General features: G+C 37.6%; 1 protein-coding gene across 1 annotated transcript in view; it reads left to right on the top strand.

Moving 5' to 3' along the window:
• The window catches only part of niban2b (niban apoptosis regulator 2b), an 85,840-nt gene that overhangs the window by 40,241 nt on the left and 19,510 nt on the right, over positions 1 to 26,089 (top strand). Inside the window, exons 2-6 of the mRNA XM_055161485.1 lie at positions 5,036 to 5,166; positions 5,936 to 6,064; positions 7,186 to 7,291; positions 9,020 to 9,052; positions 12,079 to 12,246. Of these exons, the coding sequence (XP_055017460.1) occupies positions 5,036 to 5,166; positions 5,936 to 6,064; positions 7,186 to 7,291; positions 9,020 to 9,052; positions 12,079 to 12,246 (567 nt within the window). The remainder of the gene's footprint in view (positions 1 to 5,035; positions 5,167 to 5,935; positions 6,065 to 7,185; positions 7,292 to 9,019; positions 9,053 to 12,078; positions 12,247 to 26,089) is intronic.

Genomic DNA, 26,089 nt, shown 5'->3' with positions numbered 1-26,089 from the left:
AGAAGTTGCTGATATGATAAATAAAATAAATATCTCGATACAGTGCACTTTCAATTCAATACGGTATATTTCAAATTGATCTGATACATTTCTATTTTTAAATAATGGCTTAATCAGGGTTGTGATACTAAAAGTCTTGAAAATGTCAAATGTGTTGCATAAACGAGTTCCCTTTCTCTGAACAAACAACAAAACTGTAGTGATGTAACAAAATAATTTTGTAAAATACACCAAAAAATACTCTTGGCGATATCAAAACAGCAGCCCATGATGTTGATACTGTATCATCACATGAAACGATACAATATATATCGATATTTTTGCACACCCCTACTACTGTTTGGATAAATAACTGTTTAGCTTGTGTGGCACACTTAAAAATACAAGTTACTCTATACAATTATACAAGTTACAAGTTACTCTTTAATAGTCAATAGTCTACATGAAAAATTTTACTCTAAAAGTGGAGGGTCCACTACTTGCTTGTCTTCGTGAAGATGTTATGTCTTTGCTTGGAATGTTCCACAGTCGGCAAATAAACTTCTGTATTTGCATTAATTCATTTACAAGTGTTTTATACTTCAAAAAATTATCTTAAAAACATGAATTCTGACCATGTGCGGGCTTGCTTTTCCATTTTGAGTATTATTTTTGAGTGCTTCTTCCACCACTGTGGCTACTGCTGTTATGGATACTGACTCAAACGTCCCTCTGGCTTGAAAGTCCCAACTCAAGCGTCCCGTTCTCTTGGCGGGAACGTCTCCCTCCTCCTTCCGGGCTTCCACTTCTCTTGGGCGGCACACGGGTAACTGCTGTGCCCAGGACATTCTCGCCAGCCTTTAGTCACTGTGATGTTTTGAGTTAGAAAATCAGCATTCTATATCATAATAAAATGAATGTAGCCAGACCACATGTTGGGCCTTGTTTATGTAATTTTACTGATCTTCCTGAAGCGGCACACATTTTTTCAGTTTGTAATATCAATATAATCCTGATTTGGTCGCAAAAGTTCACTGTGAAATTCTACTTTAATTTTTTTTTTCTTCTTCCCCATGTCCCATAGCATCTATAACTGTTGATTTGGAAGAAATATAAATTATTTTCTCCCAAATCAGAATACTTACTTATGCTGAACATGAACAAATGTGTTGAGATGATTCTGTAACTTGCATGTTGTGTTATTAATATAATATATATCATGGTTTTTTGTTGTTGCAGTAACCGAATATTGTATTGTCAAAGTTCTCACAATAATATCATGGACCACAATATATCGAATTTCTTTGCTTAAATTAAGAGTTATGATGCAGCAATAGCTAAAAAAGACAGAGGGAACTACATAAGCACTTTCAAGTCTTAGTTCTTTGGATTAAATCTTGTTAAGGCATTTTAAGATTTTAAGATTTTGCAATAAATATCCTACTGTGAGATGCATATTGTGAAAATATCATACAGAGAGATTTAGTATTGTTATATCCTTAATCATGAGCCTCCCCGCCATATCATGAGCTTTCCCACGATATCGCGTGGTTTGTATCGTGACGATATCATATTGTGAGATTTGGATATTGTTACATCCTAGTATATATGGATTAACTAACTTGGTTTCATAAAGGGTACAATTCTGGGGGATTTTCCAGCCTGGGGGACTCTACAGCTGATTTCCGCTGTTATGATCAAAATACAAACTACAAAATTTGATATAGTATGATTCTGCCTGATTAATGAATAAGAGATTAGTTAACCTGTATTGAAACGAAGTAGAAGCGTGCATGCTGCTAGTAAATTACACTCACAGTATTTATATTGGTGCCATTATGATCCCAATCTGAGTAAACCTCTGGAGAGAAAAGACTTTACAGGCCTGACATGATGTGAGCTCTGATAAGAACTGCAGGAACTCGGCTCTGAAAGGCCACCCTCCTCTCTCCTCTCTCTCCTCTCTCTCTCCTCTCTGCTTATGTTTGACTTTAACCAAACAGTTCCCACATAAAAAGTCCCTGAAGCCTTTGAGGTCAGACCCAGGGAGAGGGCAGCGTGCCAACAACAATCCAACATACAGATACAGATACACTGACCTACTTTTAGGATTAAGACATAATGTAAAAGTATGTTCTATTGGCTCTGATTAGATTTAAAAATATACGTAGGACAGCCAACCATTTTTCATTTAAAATACAAAGAAAACAAACTGTGGTATTCAGAGTGACCGCTGGGGCAATCTGTCAGGAGTAGTGTTGTCACAATTATCGGAAATTGTACTAAAACTAGTATTGAAACTAAATACTAATTTCAGCAAGTATTGATACAAAAAAGTCACATTCACAAGACAGAACAACTGGGAATATAAAAGAAAGTACTATTATTTAATGTTGAAAATTACATTCTATTGTCCAAAGAGTGTTTTTTTTTTGGGGGGGGGTTTTTTTTTGGGTTAAGGAAGCCAGCCTAGACACACAGAGAATATGCAAACTCCGCACATAAGGCTCAAGGGTCAAACCTGCAACCTCCTTACTGTGAAGCAAGTGCGAGTGCAGCTACTCATCTCTCCACAATCTCATCTTGTGTAATCAGTGTTGTGTTTAAAGTGTCTTGAGTAACTTTTCTGGTAGAGGGAGAGATGCTTTTGCTTTGTCTGGAATGTTTGTCAAAATGCTATTAAACCTTTCTATCTTCACGGAGAACAAACCAGACCAAGTTACAGGTCAGATCTGTGGAGAGGCGACCCCATTCACGGTCAGAATACCTGTTTTTCTAGGTATTTTTGAGCCATAACTCCACCTGTAATCTAATAAATGTAAAGTAGGGCTGTATAATGTCATACTGTGGAACATTCCAGGCAGAGCAATGACATATCCATGGAAACAAGCAGACGGACACCACAACCAAGAGGTTACATATAAAATATGTGTGCATGCCTCAAATACCCTGCAGTGATTAGGGATTCATTGAACTTTTTCACTTCTGATACAACACCATGGCACAGTGCACTTTCGATTTGATACGATGTATTTCAAATTGATTCGATCCGGTTCAATAAAACTAGGGCTATTGTGGTTAGGGAATTTCTCCTGAGGTGCGGTATAGCTGCTCAACAGCGCAGTATGCATTGATATCATACCCCCTCCTCCACCCCCCATCCCCCGGCGGCACTGAAAACTCTCTCTGATGATGCGCTTGTTGTGCAGAAGCACATGTACCTTGGTTGTCATGTGGATATAGTGTGTGCTGGGGGGGAGAAGTAACATTTGGCTTTGGAACAAGTGCCGCTGCATCTCTCCAGCTCTCACTGTGGCAGCTCAGGTCAGAGTCCTGCGGACTTAAGAGAGCACGTGGAGCAGGCTGTCCACAAAGCGTGATCAATCGATCCATGTGGCATGGAGCAGCGGCGGTCCTTTCGCCTGCTGACACGCACGGTCTTCATGGGCGCACCTTAGTCCTGGGTTAGTCCTGGGTTAGTCCTGGGTTAGTCCTGGGTTAGTCCTGGGTTAGTCCTGGGTTAGTCCTGGGTTATCACGGGTTATCACGGGCACGGGCGGTAATGGGTGGAATATTATCGGGCCCGGGCGGGTGCGGGTCTCTGGACCTGTGCAGGACTCTGGGTCGGGTCACGTGGTCACGTACGATGATCGCGGTGTCCCAGCATTCACCGCGGTGGACCTCTTAGTACCGCGTGGTGATTCATTTATGCGGTTATTGCGACAGCCCTAAATAAAACCACTTCCAGTTCAAGAAAACCACACTGGTTTTAAACTAAACTAAACCACTTCTTGTGCAAAGTTAATCAGAAACACACCCATTTTAATCATAAAAACAGTGAAAATGTCAACGAGTTTCAAAACAAAAAAGACTAATTGACAGTCTCGATACATCATTTATCAATCAATCAATATTTTTGCACACCTCTAGTAGGGATGCTACTGGATAGGATACTGGTATCAAATATCGGTGCCGATACTGAACATTTTGCTGGATTGGATATCTGTTTCTCTCTCTCTCTCTCTCGCCTCACTTTTCTTTCTTTTCTCTCTCTCCTCTATTTTCTGACTCACTTTGACCCAGAACATCTCTTAATGTTAATGCTTTTATTCATAGTAAGTTCTTCTTTAGTGATTTGATGAATTAATAACAGCTGCATAACACAGTTGGATTTGTGCCATTTTCTGTCCTTGCACTGGTATTGGTTCATTTTGGGTATCGGCAGACATGTGAAGCCAAAGTATCAATATCGGTATCGGAACTAAATAAGCTGGATTCTTTAAATAGCAGACCCCCGATATCAACCAATACCAGCACAGAAACTGAAAACAGCATTTCTTTCCTTTAAGCAAAAATAAAATAAGACAAAACTGATCCTAATGTGTTATGGACGTGTTATTTATCTTTTAAGTGAGTCACGACAGAACTGAACAACTTTGTGTAAATAAAAGTCCAAACATCATGTGACTTTCTAGACCAACTATAACCAGTAAATAGTCTTGTTACATCAACTCTTAACCTAGATATCGACTGATACCAAGAGTAGCTGATGTGGTTTAAGATAACGTTTTTTTATCAGTGTTGCGACAAAATTTAAAATGCAAAACTGTCAATTCTACAGTGAAAAATAATACAGAATACAGATATGCTGATGTAAATTAACTATAGTCCTATTAATGTGGTTTGTATATTGTTGGCCAGGTAACCCAACTTTATTTAAAAAAAACAAAAAAAAAAAACATAGTAATTTTTAATTTTATTTTTGTATAAACTAATACATTTTTTTTAAATATTTACTTTGAAAAGGCCCTATTGAATGCAGTGTCCATACTTCTATTCATTCAAACCAGATGAATCTCTTTCTCGTTTTTTGCACCATAAACATAGATCATTATAATGCGTTTAGTCACTTAGTCCCTCTGATAAACTTCAAATAGAAAGTCTTTTAAGGCCTCGTTCCTCTTTGTGTTTACAGTGCGGAGTTTAAGTGTTGACATAAGTAATTTGTCTTGCTGGTCTTTTAATGCCACACTGTGTACTTTTTTTTTTGTTCCAGCGCGGACAGCGGAGGTGATGGGGGAGCTGGGCAGGCTGTATGAACAACAGTACCCTGTGGCCCTATTCAACAAAGTGCGCTTCGACATCGAGGGAGGAGGAGGGCCCCAGCCTCAGCTACTGCATCGGAAGGTACGTGGGCGCTGTGGGGTGTTGAGATGGTAAATGTTAATATCACGATTGTTTATAGAAGAAACAGTGGTCAGTAAAATGTGATAAGAATTTGATCAGACTTGTGGAGTGTGTTTACAGGCACAAAACCTCCCTGTCAAAGCCTGACTCACCACAGCTCAGAAGTTAAGCAGGGTCAGATCGGGTTTGTACTTGGAATTCCAGGTGCCGCAGTTGGGTGCCAGTGGCAAAAATGCTGTTGTTGTGTCCTTAGGCAAGACACTTACAGAAAGTGTGCATGAGTGTTGGTGGTGGTGGGAGGGGCTGATGGCACAGATTGGTAGCCTCGCTTCAGTCAGTATGCCCCAGGGCAGCTGTGACAGCAATAGTAGTTGTAAATTTGCAGACTTGTTGACTCTGTGCTTTAACACAGTCTGACAGGAGTAGACGTCACCATTAAAACAAATACAATCATTGATTCAAGTTCCATTTGTAATTAAAATCAAATTGTTGGCCTAAAAGATCATTTTTAAAATAACAATGTTAATACATAACTTGTTGAATTATCAAAACGCTGGATATTGTTTGAACATGCACATTACTAAACTAACTTTAAAATCCCAACAACATTGTAACTGTAATCAGAGTTTCTCTAAATGTTACCTTGGACAAGGCTGGACCATGTGTTTGATGTGTTCTGCACTCCATGTTATGTTACTTGTTGAAACATTTGTATTTAATAGTTACTCTGTTTTATGTTGATAATAAAAAGAATCCTTTTTTTCTTCAGATTCCTTTAGAGAACAAGTCCATCTTCTCCGGCTCCATCTTCCAGTTCCAAGAGGACAATAAAAAATGGAGGAACCGTTTTCTGCTTGTGCCAGACTGTTACAACATCAATGTTTACGAAAGCAAATCGGTGAGTGCATTCTACACTCCCTGTATAGTACTGAAAAACGAAAACAGTTTTGTTTTTAGCTTTAATACACAATGAACAGATTTATTTTATTTATGTGGCATAGATCAGTATCCCGTTTTTATGTCTGAAACCTACTCACTCTGGAGTTTAGATTTCTACAAATACAGTATGTTCTGAGGTGGATGTGATTCTTATATTTATTTATATATTTATTGAGTTCATATTTCAGTCTCACTCCATATTTTTTGTGTTTAAGTTTTAAATGTGCAACATGAACTCTTTTTGAAACAATAACCCTAAACAGAATCAAAATGATAAATCAGTCGTTTCCAAGATTGTGCAAAATAAAATACATTTCAGATAAATCACTGTTTCTACACCTCATGACTAAATGCTAAGTAGGTCAAAACTGCTAAAATATCAATATTTAGTTTTAGTCAAATCATTTAAATAATAGACATGAAGTGCAATATATATGTATATTCAGTGTGTAATAATCAGCATTGATGAAGTACAAGACTGAAGTACAAATTTTATGTATCTGTACTTAAGTACATTTTACATTTTTACATTGTATACTCTTTACTTTTACTTCACTACATTTGAGAGCAGATATCTGTACTTTCTACTCCACTGCATTTTAAATCTGGACTGAAAAGTAAAAAAATACTTTTCTTTATGATTTGAGACCTGTTGAAAAAGCAGTGTTTATTTTTTTAGCTCATTAATTTGAGTTAATGTCCCAACTTTGAGCAAACCAGATACATGAAAAAGAAAAAAATACTAGAAAAAATAAGAAATAAATTTAATCACTTAAAATCAGCTAAATTCTTTTTCAAAAGCATTAAATTTCATCCTTTTAATTGTTCTAAAAATCTCTGCAAAACACATTTACTTTTTACTCTTTAAGTATGTTTTTAAACAGATATTTTAATATTTTACGTAAGCAGATTTCTTCATGTGATACTTTTACCCAAGTAACTTTTTGCCCTTGTATTTGTACTTTTGCCTCCCTGTAGGTGTTGAATTTTTTCAGTGTTGGTTTTTGCTGTGTTGTCTTTTCAGTGTTGATTTTAGATGAAGTGTGAGTAATAGATTTTTGTTGTGTGTTTTGGTTCCAGTCCCATGACAAACACGGGCAGCCCAAAGGGACCATCAACTGTGCCGGGTACAAAGTGCTGACGTCTATGGAGCAGTATCTGGAGCTGATCAGCAACAGCCTGCCAGGTAAGGACCAGGGAGGAAGAGTTTATTTTCAAACACAATCTTGTGTTTCTAACCTAGGTCAAATATGTTTCATTCGTAACATGCATCTTGATTTGAGTAGTTTTGACTATAGATTTTCTTTTCTTTTTTTGATACTTTATTCTGTCAGAGTTTGACAAAAGTATGTGTATTCTTGGTTGACATTACAGTAGACACAATATTTATTTTTTGTTGGTTTATTTTCCCCATTTTTTATCCACCCAAACAAACTGCTTAATATTGTGAAGTAGGGATGCACCGATGCCACTTTTTTTAAAAACTACGTGTATGAGTATAATCATTTCTGTACTTAGTGAGTACCAATATCGATACTTTAACCCCCACCTCCATGAACATAGTGTGTTTACATGCACATCAGTGTCAGCGGTTATTAGCCATATCCTGGTTATGGCAGTATTCGAGATATGCTGTTTACATGTGTGCTGAGAAACCAGGACACGAATATCTCTGTGTACATGATCAAATGTAATATCCCAGTTTCTTGACATAATCTTACAAATGTGCAAGTGCAAAAATTATATAATTAATACATTTAATAAACCAGGAAAAATACAAACAACCATGATATTATAATGTGTTTAATGCAGCTTTGCGCATATTTGTTTACGTTTTACACTTAAAACCACATGGCTAATTTGCATACATGACTACATACTGAGTGGAATATGGGTGTTCTTTCTGTGACAGGCATGTGCTGCTCATGGTGAGTCTGTCCTGTGCACATATCGTTGGAGATGGTTCATGTTAAACTTTTCAGAGTGTTCTTTATTTAACATTCATTTCACTCATGTACAGTCACTTATTTTTGTTGGCTACCGCTGTGATGTAAATAATTCTCATAGGAGTCACGCAATAGTGGAGCGTGATGCGCCTGTTGCTTGCTCGGATACCAGGATACTGTGTAATATTTCATGTAATAGTGGAATCGGTGCATGGTATCAACAAATGTTTAACAAGTACGAGTATATTAAAGTACCAGGTTGAGAGTTGATACCAGTATTGGTATCGGTGCATCCCTATGGTGAACAGATAAAACCAAATAAAAGCACATCAATTTGATAATATTTTGATTGAATATAAGTAAAAGTGTATAAATGTATTATTATTATTTAAAAATACAAAAAATATATGTATAAAGACAGAAATAATAATTCTGCTTCAATTAAAGGCGCTGTATCTGATTTTCAAGCCTCAAAAACCTGGAAAAAACAGAACTAGTTATTTGCAGTGATCCAAAGTTATTCCTCACTTTATGCATTCCGAGCATCCTAATTATCCACCACGAAGAGTTCATAAGCAAAATTTCCCACTTTCTGATTCTAGAGTAGAGTTTTTCCTTCAACAAAAAGGCTAACAAAAACTAGCCTGCTAACAGTGCACTTCCTGATTATCAGACACTAAAACTGTTTATTATTACATCCATATATTACACAGTGGACTTCTTTTGACCTGAAGAACTGTTTATAATATCTGTACTGGGGCAATGCTGAAATATATGGGAAAAAATCAGGTACAGGGTCTTATGCAGCAGGCCTATTAAAAATATTTTAACAAAGACATTAAAATCTACTCAAATCAAGTTAATTATTTGCATTTCTTCTGAATATTGTTTTGTTTTGTGTAATTGTATTTATTTATTACAGTGATTATTTTAGGCTAACGTGTGTATCTGACTTTATTTATTGATAGAGGGGAATGTCAATGAAGACTCATCCAGCCCAGGTCAAGGCTGTTTTTGTGCACAGCTATGGTTGAGATAAATTCACTTAAAATCTATGAAATCACATGGTTCTCGTCGGAAAATCAGCATCTTCTTTCTAACCATCTCCTACTGTGTGACTTCTCATCCAAGATTGTTCTACCAGTCTTTTATCTCTTTTACTTTCTATTTAACACTGGAAGAATTGGGTTTAAATTTGTATAATTTTACATTAATCACATGAACACTGTCAACGTAAAGGTGCACTGTGTAAATTTCCCGCTTGTCTCCATGGCGATGCTATTACTTTGCCGGGAACGCTCCACAATATGTTTCTATTTATCGTTCATTCATTCAAGAACAGATGTTTTTGTTGTTTAGGAAAGCCACTGATGCTTTCGAACACGCTCTCTTGCTGTGAGTGGGCCCGCCTCCCCACAGATCTGCCCTGTAATTTGGCCTGAGTCACCTGTTTGTCTCAGTGGAACTACAATAGATAATGCTATACTGTGGAACACTCCTGGTAAAGCGATGACATCTCCATGGAGACGGGCATGAAAATTATATTGTGCACCTTTAACACGGAATATTAAGGCTTAATTGAGGAGACTTGAGTATTTTTTTGGCATATTTTGTTTTTGAAAAGTTGACATTGAAGGTACAGAATATATGATATTAAAATGCAAAATGTTCCACACAATTCAGACAAAAAAAAAATTACATAAATTAAATAAAACATTGGATGCATTGGATTTCACAATTCTTTCTTCTCAGGTTGCAAAGCTGTCTCTGAGAATAACTGAAAGCATAAAAGTAGTGTACTTAAAGGGTGGAGCAAAAAATGTTGCCAGGCAGAATCCACAAATTACAGCAAATGTGTGTGAACTTGCCAAAGCTTCATCGAAAATAGTGGTTCAAGTTTCTGCTACAGGTTGAACCAACTCCAATGAATACACATAGATACTTTTACAATACTATAATACTGTAGATATCAGTTTGTAATATTTTCAGCTTCAGGCCTTAATGATGAAAGATTTGCCGTCTCCTTAATTAAGCCTCAAATTTCAAAACGTCACCAACCTCTTGTGAAATTAAAGCCTCTTATAAAACTGAAACCAAGAATCTAATATCTCTTCTCCTGAAACATTAACGGAAATTTATGGAAGAAAAAAAAAATACAGTTGGAATATTTATCTTGTTTTGAGCAGTTATAATACCCTCACATTTCTGGCTGCTTTATAATATGCAAAATGATCTTCAATACACACTTGATGGAGCCTAAACCCTGCAATTTAAAGGGGCAGTCCGGAATTTTGGACATAGGAACTCGTTTCCTAGTGAGCCAGAGTGTTACAGATGTATGGAGACACTTTTTTAAATATTCCATCCAGTCCTTGTATTTGCAGAGGTCGCTGGTGCTAGGCTAGTGCATGTCAATGGCCATAGTTATCCTGCCGCTAAAAACAGTCTTACCCACTCCACAAAACACCCGAAGCAAATCTGTTATTACACCAGACTGTTGATGTAAATGTCTATGTTGATAGAATAATATTTGAAATAAAACTAACCTTGCATTGCATGAATCGTCGCATGTTGAGGGACTATTTTCTCAGCAGCAGCGGAATTTTACTGACTGTGATATCAGTCCGCCGCTGCCGAGCTTTCTATCAGGAAGTACAACTCAGATATAAATCTGTCAAATGCAATGTTGTTTTTACTTCTAAAATTATTCTATCAACACAGACATTCACATGGACAGTCTGGTGTAATAATAGATTTGTTTAGGGTATTTTGTGGAGTGGGTAAGACTGTTTTTAGTGACAGGGTAACCATGGCCATTGACATGCACTAGCCTAGCACCAGCGACCTCTGCAAATACAAGGACTGGATGAAATATTTTTTTTAAAAACTCCGCACGTCTCTAACACTCTGGCTCACTAAGAAATGAGGCCCTATGTCCAAAATTCCTGACTGTCCCTTTAGTTCAAAACCTGTTTCTGAATCTTTACAAAGCCCTAAGCTATTAAAACATTTGAAGTTTGTAATGTTTATATTGAATTGAATTGAAAACAACTGTGTTATTTATGTAGGATGACCAGACCTCCCTATTTACCCGGGTCAGTCTGAGTTTTGAGCCCTGTGTCCCCTGTCCCAGCAGATTTCTCCAAAACCAAAACAACTGGTTTGCTCTAATTTTGTACAAGTAATGTCCCAGCTGTCCCCATTTTTGATCAATTTGCTACCCTAAGGGACCGATATTATGTGCTTTTTTTAGTTAAAATACAAAAAAACATGCTTGAAAATAAACATAAGGCAAAAAAAATGCAGCTGCCGAAGTCCCTCAGATTACTGACACATGTGAGTCAGGAAAGGACAACGTTTAGCTCTCTTTCACAATTTTATTACCAACCATCCCAGCTCAGGTGTGTCCCAGTTTTTTGTTACTTAGAGTTCCTTACTTTCTCACTTAATATTTGAAATTTTAAAAGTAAATGAGAAAACCAAATGAGAATTTTACTTACAGAACCACAGCGGCCTTCAAAGTGTGCAGTATTGTTGATCCCCATTGTCGGTTTCCTGTTTCAAATGTGAAAACGATCTCAAAACAAGATAAAAATTCTGACATTGAGTTTAAAGGTGCATTGTGTAACTTTTCCGGTGGAAGGGTCCGTCAAATGCTTTTTTTTTTTTTTTTTCGTGGAGGTGCTATTGCGTTGTCTGGAATGTTTCACAGTATGGTGTTAAAACATTATATCTTCATGGAGACCAAACATGACCAAGTTACAGGTCAGATCTGTGGAAAGGCGACCCCGCTCACAGTCAGAATGCCTGTTTTTCAAGGTATTTTTGAGCTATAAAAGCACCTGTAATTGAATAACCATTAAGTAGAGCTGTTTTAAGTCATACTGTGGAATATTCCAGGCAGAGCAATGACATCAGACCCAACCCCAGCCAAAAAGTTACACAGTGCATCTTTTAATATTCCCTTTCTCCACTGTCTGACCCGTAATACCAGGGTGTCGTCTGATGTTTTGCTGATCTCTCTCAGGTGTGAAAGCAAAGGTTGGCAGCTCTCCGTTCCTGAAGTGCCCGTCCGAGTTCCCTCTGGTCCTGTGGCACCCGTACGCCAAACACCACTACTTCTGCGTCACCACGGAGAAGGAGCACCAGAAATGGCACGCCGTCCTCCAAGACTGTGTCCGCCACGCCAACGACGGTGAGAGACGGGAGACGTAAATCCTAACACGATCCATTTCAGTCTGTGTGAGAGGTTTGACTCTAGCTCTCAACATAAAACATTATTGCTATCGTTGTGTCCTTGGGGAAGACACTTAACCCACTTCGCCCCAGTGGGATTTTTTTTTTTTTTTTTTTTTTTTTTTGCGTGTACTAGTGTATGAATGTGTGTGAGCGCTTTGGAGGTGGAAAAGCTTTATATAAAAGTTTGGCCATTTACCGTATTTTCCGCACTCTAAGGACACTCTAAGGACACACACTGTCATTTATTGGTCTATTTTCAAACTTTTTTCACAAATAAACCGCACCGGACTTCAAGCGAAACACAACAGTTAGATGGCTCAGGCGGACTTTGTTTGGTGCGTTCACGGTGACTCTGGGCTTTTTTCAGTTGTGGCGTGTAGGAAGGGTGCTGTCTGGGACCGCTGGATTGTTGGTGTGTCCACTGTGGTGTGACTCAGTTGTTCAGTTGTGTCTAGAAGTGGCACATTGCACTCACTTTTTCGGTTCGTTCTTCCGTTCTGTTCCTCGTCCGCGTGGAGTGTTGAGTGTGTCTGCGAGTGTTTTTCGTTGTGCGGTCGCTGTCTGCTCCATGTGTGTTTGCGTGCGCTGCGGGTGGTGCGGCTTTGTAGTTTACTGAAGTCGCGCTGGGACACCCGAGTGGATTCGTGTACGAGGGCGCCCTATGGTGTGGAAAATACGGTACCATTTATGGTCGTTGCCAATCCAGTATTATAGAGTTTTATGATTCTGTCATTTTTACTTAATTTGGTGAGATAATACCTGTTTTAAATATCCATCCATTTTCTTCCGTTTATCCGGGCCGGGTCACAGGCGCAGCCCAGGAGGCATCCGGAACAGATGCCCGAGTCTCAGCTGCTCCTCTCAACGTGGATGAGCAGCGGCTCAACTATGAGCTCCTCCCGTGTAACTGAGCTCCTCACCCCATTTCTAAGGAAGCGCACAGTCACTCTGCGGAGGAAACTCATTTCGACCACTTGTATCTGCGATCTTGTTCTTTCGGTCATTACCCAAAGCCTATGGTCATGAGCTTTAGGTAATGATCGAAAAAAGAACAGTGGATACAATCGTTGTAAATATAAATTATAGTTTTACACCAATCAAGAAGCAATTTTTGAAGAGAAGTTGAAAAATAAGTTTAAAATTACAAGAAGTAGAGGGTTTTAAAACATTGTTGGCATCTCACTGGGAGAATTCTATCCAAGAGTTTGGGACAATTTACACATTTACTGATATTTTACATTAAATTAAATTAAACATTAATTCAACAAAATAAAGATGTGCATTGGAGGAAATTTTCTAGGTGACAGTTATGGAATTCTCTACAGGGATGTTAAGATTCCCAACCAGGAAGTACAATTTTAAGCTTACATAATAGGGAAAAATAGGGAAAACAAGAATGAATGCTTTTGGAAATATCTTAAATATAATGATCTTAAGTGTGTTTTATTAAAATGAGTAGTCTAACCTGTCATAGGCACTTTAAGCTTAACACCTGATTATTTTGGAAATCCAGAGTTGACGTGGAGTTGCCACGGTAAGAAACACCCAGTTATAAACCTGGTCAGGACAAGTCCTAACTGTCAAGATTGAAAGGCCCATATTACGCTGTTGTCTGATCTACGTATGTAGTTTCCTCATCACAAACAGACCTGGAATTGGGTTTTGTTTCATTTACACATGTTTAACACACAAACCCTCCATATTTTGAATGACTCTGAAACTGAAACATTCTACCTTGTGATGTCATGTGGTAATACAGGGAGTCCCAAACCTTTTTTCTCTTAAGGACCGCTAATAAACAGATTTTAGGGACCAGTAGAGAGGGGCTGGACAAGTAATAATAGCTCAAAATGCATAGAACTCTTACTCTTACCAGTTGAAGTATTGCAGTATATTTTCAGCATAAACACACAGATATGGTGATAGATTAGGTAGTTAAACTCCAGACAGAAAGGCCTGGGCAACCTGGGGATCAAATCCGGAACCTTCTTGCTGTGAGGCACCACTACATGACATCACAAGGTGGAACAGAGCATTTTGAGCTTGGGAGATGTAGACAAACTAATAATAAAGGTTTACTCAAATATGTATGAAAACAAAACACAACTCCAGGTATATTTTTGAGGAGGTAACAACATTATAAAATGGTAAAAAGCTCAGAGTCAGTTTCACATAATATAGGACCTTTAAGTACTTTGTATCTATAATGGGTCATAAAAAAAAATTTATTTCAACCCTTATAGTATGGAAATCTAAGAAAAACTCCTCCTCATACAAAGAAGACTCCCCATGATAAAAATGTACAGCTAAAAGTTATTGCTCCATCTATCGTGTATTGAACAAAGTCAATATAGTATTTATTGTGACAGATCTATTTACTACTAGATAATGGGAGTATTCTGTGAGGTTAGATCAACTCAAAGACTGCCTTATTTGGCAAAGGCAGGCTCACTTCTGTCCCATCAGTGCGGCTAACCGACTTGGCTCTGAAATGCAAAGAAACACCCAGGTATAAATCTGGCCTTCACTGACAACATTAATTTCGCTTGGTTTCTAACAGTGACTAAACAAACACTAAACAAAAGTTCCACCTTGTGTTCTCACATACCTGCGTTAGATCACTTGTCTCTTTGTGAACACAGTTTAAAAGATGATTTTTCTTTCAAGAGCCGCCCCAGACTTATGAAGAGATTGGTAATTGCAATGAGAAAAATACACAGTAAAAATATTGATCGTCATTTAGCAAATACAGGCACATACTCCCACACAGTGTTCAGTGAGTCACGCGTTATAAAAGTAACAAATTACTGTAATGCATTGCTTTTTGCTGTAACGCAGTAATGTAAGGCATTACAAGGAAAAAAATAGTAATATTTTACTCAGTACAAATGTCAGTAATGCGCATCACAATGCTTTTTTAACTTGGATTGAAGTGGTGTTTTTTTATCATACAAATTCACAAAAATCACTGTGATATCAGCGGCGGTGAAATGCCAGAGATGCGTCTGCATAGACCGTCGGGTGACCATGAGCGAAAGGACCGGCACAGAACTCCTCGCTCCAAGGGGCTAATCGCAGCTGACGCCCGATTGTCCCTTGCAGACACCTTGTTCCACGGGCTCAGGGTTCTCTCAGGGGCGATCCTAGATTCCAAGTTCTAGTCCGAGATTAGTCCTGGTTTAGTCCTGGTTTAGTCCTTGTTTAGATCTGGTTTAGACCTGGTTCAGTCCTGGTTCAGTCCATATATGGTGCAAATGTTCACCATCTTCAGTCATTTTGGTGAGAGTAACTTTAAAGTGCTGCAAGAGTAATGTAATGCCTTAAATTTTAAATGCAGTACTATTGTAATGTAACGAATTACTTTGAAATGACAGTAACAAGTCATAAATAAATAATGTATTACAGTTTTGAAGTAACTTGCCCAACAGTGCTCCCACAGACTATTTAGAAATGTTTGAGGACTCTGCCCTTATTTAAAAGGGACAAATAATATGCATTCCTATAGTCTACAATTTATTAACATTATCTTAAATTTTTATAGTCAGAACAAAAGATTACGGCTGATGTTTCTTCCTACAATAGATTAATCAGGGTACACAAAGCACGGCTCAAACCTCAAGCCTGAATTAGTGGTTGTTAAACCCAGACTTATTTCTTGCATGGAATGACTTGAGGCTCGTGATGGAGTTTCAGCTCCAGATTTCAGATAAGCCTGGACTTGTTTGATGGAATACCCTCAATATTAAGATTTAAAGGTCCTATATTACACTTAATGGACTCTTGGGAGCTTTTAATCGTGCTGGAATGTTGTTACCTCATCGAGAGCATACCTGACGTTGTGGTTTGTTTATTCACGTGTTTGTGTAACCCTTTATTATTAGTCTGTCTGTATCTCGGCTCCAGTTCAAAATGTTCTATTCTGCCTTATTATGTCATCTAGTGGTTGTTTTGATGTTAACAGCTGCCTTTTTACCTTTTGTTCAATAAACGGGTGCACTTCCAAGGGTGAAATGATCCAAATGATTCTAGTGAAGGTGTACAGAGTTTAAAAACACAGTGGAGCACTTCTTGTATTACCATGCGTTATCAGAAGGTGGAACAGTGTGTTTTTAGTTTGAGAGAAGAAACCTAAATATGCTAGCCTGATTAATCAGCCGGTTTTACTTCATTTAACTTCATACTGACCTGACTGACACATCATTAGGATTCGTTCGCTCGACAGTAGGCGGGTACTTTTTATCATTTAACCAATCACTGCTATTTGGTCGTGACATATGTAATGCACCGCTAACGGGAATAACTGGTATATTAAGCTTTTACCAAATCCCGTAGGAAGAAGGACAATAACATCTTTCCCCTTGATAAAATTCACCAAACATTCTCTTTATGCCGACTTTAAATCCTCGATCTCGGGAATCGTTGACAACACTGAATATATCACTCTTCGCTGATTGACTGGTGCCCGAACTTGCACTTCCGGGGTTTTTGCGAACCGTCTATTGTATTTTGATTCCTGACCTAGTCGCTGGAGAAAAATTAAATTGCCTGGCTATAAATATGCAGGGTTTGTGTGTAAAACATGTGAATGAAACAAAACACAACTCCAGGTATGTTGTGATGAGGAAACAATTGTATTTTGTCTTAAAAAATACAACAGCTACTCTAACAATACACGAAAAAATTATCAGATTTCTTTAGTGCATGCAAACACCCAAAGTCCTAAGCCTAAATCTGCTGTGTTTGTGTGATAAAGAAACTACATTATAACCTAGATCAGGAAATAGCATCATATTGCTCCTTTGAATGAATTACCTCTGTTTTGACTCAGACATGGTTTCAGTCTAGGATTTCAGAATAAGCCTGGACTTTTTTGTAGTGTTGTCACGATAAAAAAAATTTCATACACTAAGGAATTGACTTGAAACTCATTACTGATTCCAATAGCACAATGATATTAAAAACACAATTTAGACAATAAAATGTGATTTTCAACATTAAATCCTAGTACTCTTTTGTATTACTATGTGGTCTTATATCTATGTAACCTTTCAGTCTTTTCAAAACTTTTGACAATCCTGCTTGTTTTATAGAGTACCTTCTATGTCAAGACTTAAAGTTTGTATAGGGATTTTGTAAGGAAATTTCAAATGTTGTGCATGCGTGACACCACCTCCCTCCTCCACAGCTCCCTCAGTAGAAACGCCTCCTCCCGCCTCCTTACTCTAGAAATCACACTTGTTTACAGCCACTGCGCGTTCAGAACTGTTGAAGTGACCTCTCAAGAAATAAGTTGGCGACCGACGGGTCAGTTTTTAGACCCTTCGTCTGCTTCAGTAGCTGGAAGGAATTTCCAAGAATCACGCTTTGCTCCTTTTTCCCTTCTCTTCTTTCAGTGACCTCAAAAACGGACTTTCTTTTGCGGCGAACTGGTCGTGGATTCTCGTCCGCCTTCGCAACAAACTGTGTGAATTGAAGAAGCTACAGTTTGAAAAAGCCTCTAAGAACTGCTGCATAAACCACGTAATCCCTGCGTGCCACGAGTCAGTTACACTAGAAACGTAGGGAGTTTGATTGACAACCTAACAGCCAATAGAAAATGAGGTATCCTCATTATCTATTCGCTAAAGTTTATCTGGCCTCACTATGTCCACAGTTGATAGATTTAATTTTTTTTATTTAATTTTTTTTTTTTGGTCAAGGCTGCTGCGTCTCTGTAATGATATTTTAAACTTTCATTGACAATTTGAAACTAAAAATAAATCCTCCATACAACCTTTAATATCCATGATTACCAAACCATATGCAAATGAAATTATATAGCAGTGTTTTAGGTGAGGGAACAACATTACATGGCTATAAAAGGTCCAATCTGTCTTTATAAAAAAAACATAATAGTATCCAAAATGCTTCCTTAGAGGGTCCAAAGTACACCACTTTCTGATCTATGTTGTAATGTTGTTTCCTCATCACAAACAGACCTGGAGTTGTTTTTGTTTCATTCACACATGTTTAGAGGAGCATTTTGAGCTTTGGAGATGTAAACAGTCTAGTAAAACATGTGGGAAAGAATCAAAACACAGCTCCAGGTTACAACATTATAACATGACTCAAAGCTCACAAGATTCCCTTTTGTGTAATATAGGACCTTTTTAAGTGGTGTTCAGTCAGGACATTATATAAACCACCTTTTAAAGGGCAGAGTACAGGTGCCATTAGACCATGTTGAGTCTTGCCAGCGTCAGAGTTAAACTTAAGAATGTATTGAGGAATGGTTCTTTTAGAAGTAGAAATGGAATACAAAATGACTTCTTGACTTGAAGCATTGCTCTGATATTTGTGGTACTTTTATGGGTAAATATGTCTTTGACTGCTTTGTGGCTAACCAGAGCTGCAGCAGAGAGAGGGCGTGGCCTCAGACTCCTCACAAGTGGATTTTTAGCAAACCAAACCCAACTTATTTTGTCATTTTCTCCCTTTGCCATAAAACTACTGAGTGTCCACGTGTTTGAGTTCAGTGAAATGAATAATGTGGATTTGATGTGTAGAGAATCTGTCTGCCAATCAGTAGCATTTCAAGTTTTGTTTGTGGAAATGGAGTAAAGTAAACAAGCTTTTGAAAGTAGCCAAATACTGCAACCATCCATGAATTTCAGTATGATGAAAAATTAGGACTGTTGCTATAGCAATTAACAATGTAGCACTAATAATACATCTTTTGAATGGGGGAAAATGTCTTTAAAATTAGGGTGGTCCAAAAAAAATTCTCTAGATTAGAGCCTTGCATTTGGTTCCATGCCTGGCCAAAATATTTGGGTCAAGATTTTATGCTGATTAATATTTAGAGACGGCTCAAGACATTTGAAAATTGCTCTAGGGCCTAACATAGAACCAAGTAAATAAGGCATATTCAAATAATTCTGCAAACACAAACTGAAACTTGCAAAAACAACAACTAAAAATACTTAGAAGGCCATAAAAGCTGCTTAGAAAGTCCAAAAAGTCCAGCTCCACTGTGGTTTGTTGGCATCACAAAAGCTGTGTCTTTGACTCCTGCAGTAGATTGTGTTTCTGATCTTCAGTCTTTGTTTGGCTACAGTTAAAATCTTGAATATGCTTCTCCCCCTTTTAGCAACATCATCGACACTTTCCTCGAATGCACAGTTTAAGCACCTTCTCAAAGTCTGCATCATCAGCCCAGTCTGCTGCTGGGGAATTGTACAGAATGTTTTTGGCAGATCAAGAGCTTCAGAGAAACACATGGTGCTGCTGGAGACAAAATCATTGATCTGCTTCCCTTCATAATCTGCGTGATGAAGAGCATCACGTCGCTTTGGTGGAACCACTGAACCTTCCTTTTCCAGAATATTGTGAACCATCTTCTTTTCTTCTCATCTTCTTCTCCTTCTGTTACACTGGAGTCGAAGAATGCCAGGCCAACCGTTTCTTCACTCAAGTACCAAAGATGTCGGCTGAAAGCTGTTAAGGCTGCTATTTCACAACTGAATTCTCACATTGTGACAGCTTCATGCAGAAACTTCATGTGGCTAAATTATCTTTTGGATGCTAAGATTTAATGCGGGGCTCTAATTGAGGTTATCTGAAACTTTATTTTTCACTGTGACTCGATGGACCACCCGTTAGGGATGCAAAGATTTATGTTCATAATTCACGGTTCAGCTGATATACTGGTGGGAACATCTCATATCTCTTTATAAATACAAAATTACATAACTGGATCCATTTTGTAGTTAAAGGTGTACTATGTAACGTTTTAGTTTGGGATCCATCACCTTTTTGCTTCTATGGATATGCCATTGCTCTGCCTGAAATGTTCCACAGTATGACATAAAACAGCTCTACCTTACATATATTCAATTACAGGTGGATTTATAGCTCAGAAATACTTAGAAAAACAGCATTTTGAGTGTGAGTGGGGTTGCCTTTCTACAGATCTGACCTGTAACTTGGTCTGGTTTGGTCTCCATGGAGATGAAGGTTTAATACCATACTGTGAAACATTCTGGACAACGCAATAACATCTCCATTAAAAAAGTACGACAGGCCGTCCACCAGAAAAGTTACACAATGCTCTTTTAACTGTTTTTGATGGAAATAAAATGCCTTTTTCAGTCCTTGCACTAAAAGCAGTTCATATCGAATATCGACAGAAGCCAAAACTCAAACTGTTGGCATCCCTACTCAAAATATTGTTACTGTTTAGTATCGATGAAACAACTCTTTCAATTTCAATTTATTTTCATAAGCTTTCTATTTACAAAAACATAAAATATCTGCACTATTTTTGAAAATTCTGCATTCTACAAAACTGCATACCAACTCTACGCCCTTTTTACACAGTATTTCAAAGTTACTTCTTGTTTTACATCTTTCACTTAGAAATTCACTATGTATTTGCAAAATTCCCAGATAATTGTGAAACCAGCGTCTTCACTGAAAACTGACAGTCACACGCTCGAGTGATGTCATCCTTATTTACCTGGTTACCGTGACTGTGCTCGCCTTTGATCAGACTTGTGCAAGATCCATCACAACACCTGCATTGTCTACACTGCGCTGCGTGTGTTTACTTTAGACTTTAGACTCATAGTGACACCTGAGATCGTTGTTATTACAGGTTTTGGTCAGCGGGGGCAGTGTCTGTTATTTGAAAACTACAGTCTCGAGAGGTAGTTTTATGAGCCTGTGTGTGCTTATGTGTCGGAGCCAGTTGTTATTACAGGTTTTGGTCAGCGGGGGCAGTGTCTGTCATTTGAAAACTACAGTGTTGTGGGGTAGTTTTATGTTCTGTGTGAGTTTGTTAGAGCAAGAGCCAGTCGAGCTGCATTGTGGCTGCTCTCATAGAAACCAGTGAAGAGGATTCCAGTTGGATTTGTGCAGTGATGTCATGTCTTTTACCACTTGTTTACTCTGCTTCAAGTTAAAGTGAGACTGGCCAAAAGATGGAGATATTATTATTCAGCCTTTCTTGTGTTTAGATTTTCATGATTTGAGAGAATATTGCAGTAATCTGTTATGTCATTCTCAGACCTATTTTGACGGGTTGTGGAGAAAACACATGCAAATGACGTACTGCCAAAGCTTATGACTTCATGCAGATTTTATTGTGCGCATCTGGTCAAATGATCTTTTAGCATCATATTTTTACCAGGAAGATATTAGAACAAACACTGACTCAACAAATAATTGCTACCCATTAATTATGTCCGATAAAGGAACTGTATGTACTGTATTATTTTCAGTTGTTTCCCCAGATACGACGTAAACATGTTCAAATCCCTTTTTTTTGAAAACAATTATAGTGCTTATTCTTAATTACAAAAACAATGGGCATGATGTTTCATTTATTGTTGTATTGTGGTGTTTTGGTTCACAAGAAGATTAGCCAATCAGAACGTCATGAGTCGGTGCTAGTGCAGCCTATGCAACTCAGAGAGGGAATTTTGGTGGTTTTAGAGTTTTCACATGACATACTGAGAATTAGAAAAACATCCTCTTCTATCAAAGTTTAGGCACTGACAACTCAGGATCACAGTGTGTGTGTAGTACTTTTTTAAAACCCTAGGAGTGCACACTACATGCAGATCCTTTACATAATCAGTGAGGATAACATTTGTTGAATGGATACCTATATAAAATCTGTTTATACAGTTTTTATCAACTATGGCAAAGGAGAAAATCAGTTTGTCGACTGGACAAAAGTTTCACAGCTCATCCAAGCTGCTTCTTCAGTTCTGGTCAGATGCTGGTGGACACTTCCTTATATCTGTCTGCAGGGAGGAGCTAACTACACTTAAACTACTCTGAAACTAACACACCTACTTGTTTACAGTTTGTTTGTTTGTTCGGCCTATTGACCTGTACTGAGTGTGGGGTCATATTAGCATAACCGTTCAGGCCATGATGGGAGCTTTCACACCTCTGGACCTGACCTGGCTACACCTGTTGTTCTCTTGTTTGTTTTGATTTAGCTTTGAGGATGGAGTTGTAAATAGGAGATAGATGGTGTCTGAGGTCTCCATTTCTGTTTAGAGAAGGATTCTCTTAACAAAAATAGCTTCTTTAACTCCCCTCTCAAACCAATTATTTTCTCTGGCTAAAACCCGTACCTCACTGTCCTCAAAAGAGTGGCCTGTGGCTTTATCAACTCTGACAGAACAGTATGAGAGAGTTCTTGTTGACAGATGACTGTTTGCACCTGTTACATGTCCATCATCAGAGAGCTGTCATTTTAAATTGTAAGTTATGTTGTAGTGAACAGGAAAGGTACTCGACTGTACACTCGACTATGACTGTAAATAGGCTTCACACATTTGCTTTACTGGTTTGGTTTAGTTTTTTTAGTAGAGAAGTAGAAAAGTAAAATAGTCTGCTTCCTTTGAAAATGTTTCAACAAAACAAACACTGTTTGCCTGATGAAGGCCTAGTGCCGAAATGTTGCACAGTTTGTCCTAATAAATCTCTATGTTCTTGGGCTGCTCCCTCTCCTCCAACACACCCATCTCTCATAACTGATGTGCAGAGTGCTCATTCTACTATAAAGTTATATGTGCCAGAATCATGGGATCAAAACATTTCCAAACTAACAAAATTCATGAGCACTCTTGTATCATTGATGTTTTTTTTTATTTTTTTTTTACCTCATTCTCCAATTTTCTTTATTTTTTTTTTTCCAAATTATCTCTCACTGTTGCTACAGTTGTATACTTTGTTATCTTGTATTATTTAATAAGAGTTAAAGTTCCCCAAATGGATTATTTCTCACTGTTTATTGCAAATTCCCCATCCAAACATTTGTCCACACTTGTAAATCTTGTAAATAGTTCACATTTCACTTCAATGACGCTGTTGTGAGTCCTGTTCACCTGAAAACACTGCTCTTTTCAGTCTGCTCCTTTACTGCTGCTCGCCATTCATCTGTGTGTGAGTCTGGAGGAGGGACCTGCACAGGAAACAGCCCATAATAGTTAACATGCCAGAGCCGTAACCCGCGGCAACAGCGTGACGTGTGCAGAGCGGCTCCAGATGTGGTCCAGAGGTGTAGAATGCAGGGCGCGGTCAAAATAAGGCTTTGAGTGGGCATCTGGAGGTCAATGGGACACAGTGTTCACCAGAGTTTCAGTCTTGAGGTGACCTAGATTATGAAAATATTAGGATTGTAAAATAGGTACACTGTGTAACTTTTCTTGTGGATGATTCACAGTATGGTATTAAACCTCGCTATCTCCATGGAAACGAGCAGGAGATGCCGCCAGACCCAGAGCCCGGTCAGATCTGTGTAGAGGATGTCGTGCTGGCTGTAGATGTGCATGTTTTTTGAGCAGTTTAAACCCCCATAACTGATGAATGAAAGAAGGATCATTTTAGTGCCACACTCTGTAACATTTCAGCCAAACTGGAGACAGTTGGCGAACCCTCTACCCAAAACGTTAAACGATGCACCTTTTAAGTGAGATGTATTGTTTCAGAACATAGTACAATAAACTGAACAATTTGGGAAAATCTCTAATTGCATTTTTTCTGAAAAGCAAAGAGAGACTGAAAAAGAGAGAAACAAAAGCAAACATTATAGTAAAGGTCTTTTATTACGCAAAATTGACTCTTGTGATCTTAAAACCATGTCAGAAAAGAAAAGGTCAGTGTACCATTCTTTCTTTTGAATTTCAATTAAGAACGAAAAACAATAAAATGGGAAAACAGTTTATTTCATTATTCCATTTTAGTGTCAAACAAAAAAACTGATTTCGACCTCTGTTTTCAATATTTATTTATTTATTTATTTATTATATTTATTTAATTTAAAAGCTTATTTCAAATAACACCAATCAAAAAACAGTCATCGTGCCTATTTAAACTTTTGATTTTGGTATTTTATTCTCTTCTAGCAGTGGAACTTCTGTGGCAAAGAAACCAGAGACAATAAAACATCAAAATTGAAATAGGCACAAAGACAATTTTTTGATTGGTGTTATTTGAAATAAACTTTAAATTAAATAATATTGTAAATAAAGGTCGAAATCTGTTTTTTGTTTTTTGTTTTTTTTGTATTGTTTTGGAAACTAAAGCGGAATAATGAAATAAGAAACTCTTTTCCCATTTTTTTTGTTTTTTGTTCTTAATTGAAATTCAAAACAACGAATGGTACATGAACCTGAAAAACATACCCGGAGCTGTTTTGTTTCATTCACAGATGTTCAAATCCTTTTATTAATCTGTTTACATCTCCAAAGCTCAAAATGCTCTGTTCCCTCTTGTGATGTCATGAAGCGGTAGTTTTCAAGTTAACAACTACTTTTTGCCTTTTGTTCAATAAAGATAAGCAATTCCAGAGCTGAAATTATCCAACTGATTCTTCTGAAGGTGGAGCACTTCTTGTATTATCATGAGTATTTTCCATTTGAGAAAAGAACTCAACCTAAATATGCAGAGTTTGTTGCGTTAAACATGTGTGAATGAAACAAAACACAACTCCAGGTCTGTTTGTGACGAGGAAACAACATGACATAGATCAGAAAACAGTGTAATATGGACCCTTTCAACTCCCCCTTACAAATGTTTAAATATAATGCTGTATTTTTCCAACCGCACCACAAAATGCACACATTAGTAGTACTTTTGCACGTGACCATTTCAATGAAACACTCCACGCTTTGTGATGATCACGTGACTCGGAGTAATGGGTCCACACAGGAAATGCCTTCTGTTTAAAACACTTATTTGTAAAGAGGAAGTGAGTAATGGGCAGTGCCACAACAATTACAAAAGGGATGTGTGAAATGCAAATTTAATAAAAAAAAAAAATAAAAGAGAGAGAGAGAGAGAGAAATGCATTTTAAAGGGGGCTGTAACTTTTCGAGTGTAGTGCCATTTGCGTGTTTTAATTGAGATGTTATAGCTTTTCTTGTATAATATTAAACATTTGGAAGAAGAAAACATGACTCTCACTGTGACTAGGATCCCCTCTCCGCAGATCTGACTTATAATTTGGCCTGGTTGCGAACTGATTTGTCTGTATGGATATGGATAGATTTTTATGCCGTTGTGTAGACGCAATAACGGCACCATGGAGACAAGCAGACAACTTTTCTACAACAATATTAAGTAGTACATCTTTAAAAACAAAGCCATATTGTATTTGATAGTGTACCACAAACTGTACACACTAAAAAATACAATCAGAAGTGGGTAGTACTCTTACATTTATGCAAAGTACTTTTCTAATAGAGTGGATACTTCTTACTTTTACTTCAGACTTATTTTTGAGCACATTTAAGTTTCCGTCCCAATTTTGAGCAAACCAAATAGGTACACAAAAACAGCTAGAACAAATTGTAGAAAAAAATCAATTGAATTCTTTTTCGAAATCACTGCATTCTATCCTTTAATTGCTCTGCTACTGTAACTTTACTGTTACTTTTTCCTGTTTAAGTATATTTTTAAACAGGCATGTAGATTTTTCCATGTGATACTTCTTTTACTTTTACTTGAGTAATCTCTTGTCCCATTATCTGTACTTTAAGTTAAGTACCAAAACTGAGTACTTCATCCACCACTGGTTTGAAGTTGCAGTACTCTTACTTGAGTAAATGTTTTGATTACTCTACAAGTGACAAAAGCTTCATGTTGACAATAAGAAATGATTTGAATTTGTGTTAGTTCAATGAGGTTCATTTGGTTTTCCGATAATTTAACTTCCGATAAAAACATACAAACTCTTGGTCTGAAAAGAGAACCTAATTACATGAACATTTGTGTTTTTTGCACCACTCTTTTTGATAGAA

This window comes from Boleophthalmus pectinirostris, unplaced genomic scaffold, assembly GCF_026225935.1.
Source record: "Boleophthalmus pectinirostris isolate CB_2022bp ecotype Guang Dong unplaced genomic scaffold, ASM2622593v1 HiC_scaffold_4, whole genome shotgun sequence".
In the NCBI taxonomy this organism is placed as follows: domain Eukaryota; kingdom Metazoa; phylum Chordata; class Actinopteri; order Gobiiformes; family Gobiidae; genus Boleophthalmus; species Boleophthalmus pectinirostris.
This window is presented reverse-complemented; position numbering and strand designations above follow the sequence as displayed.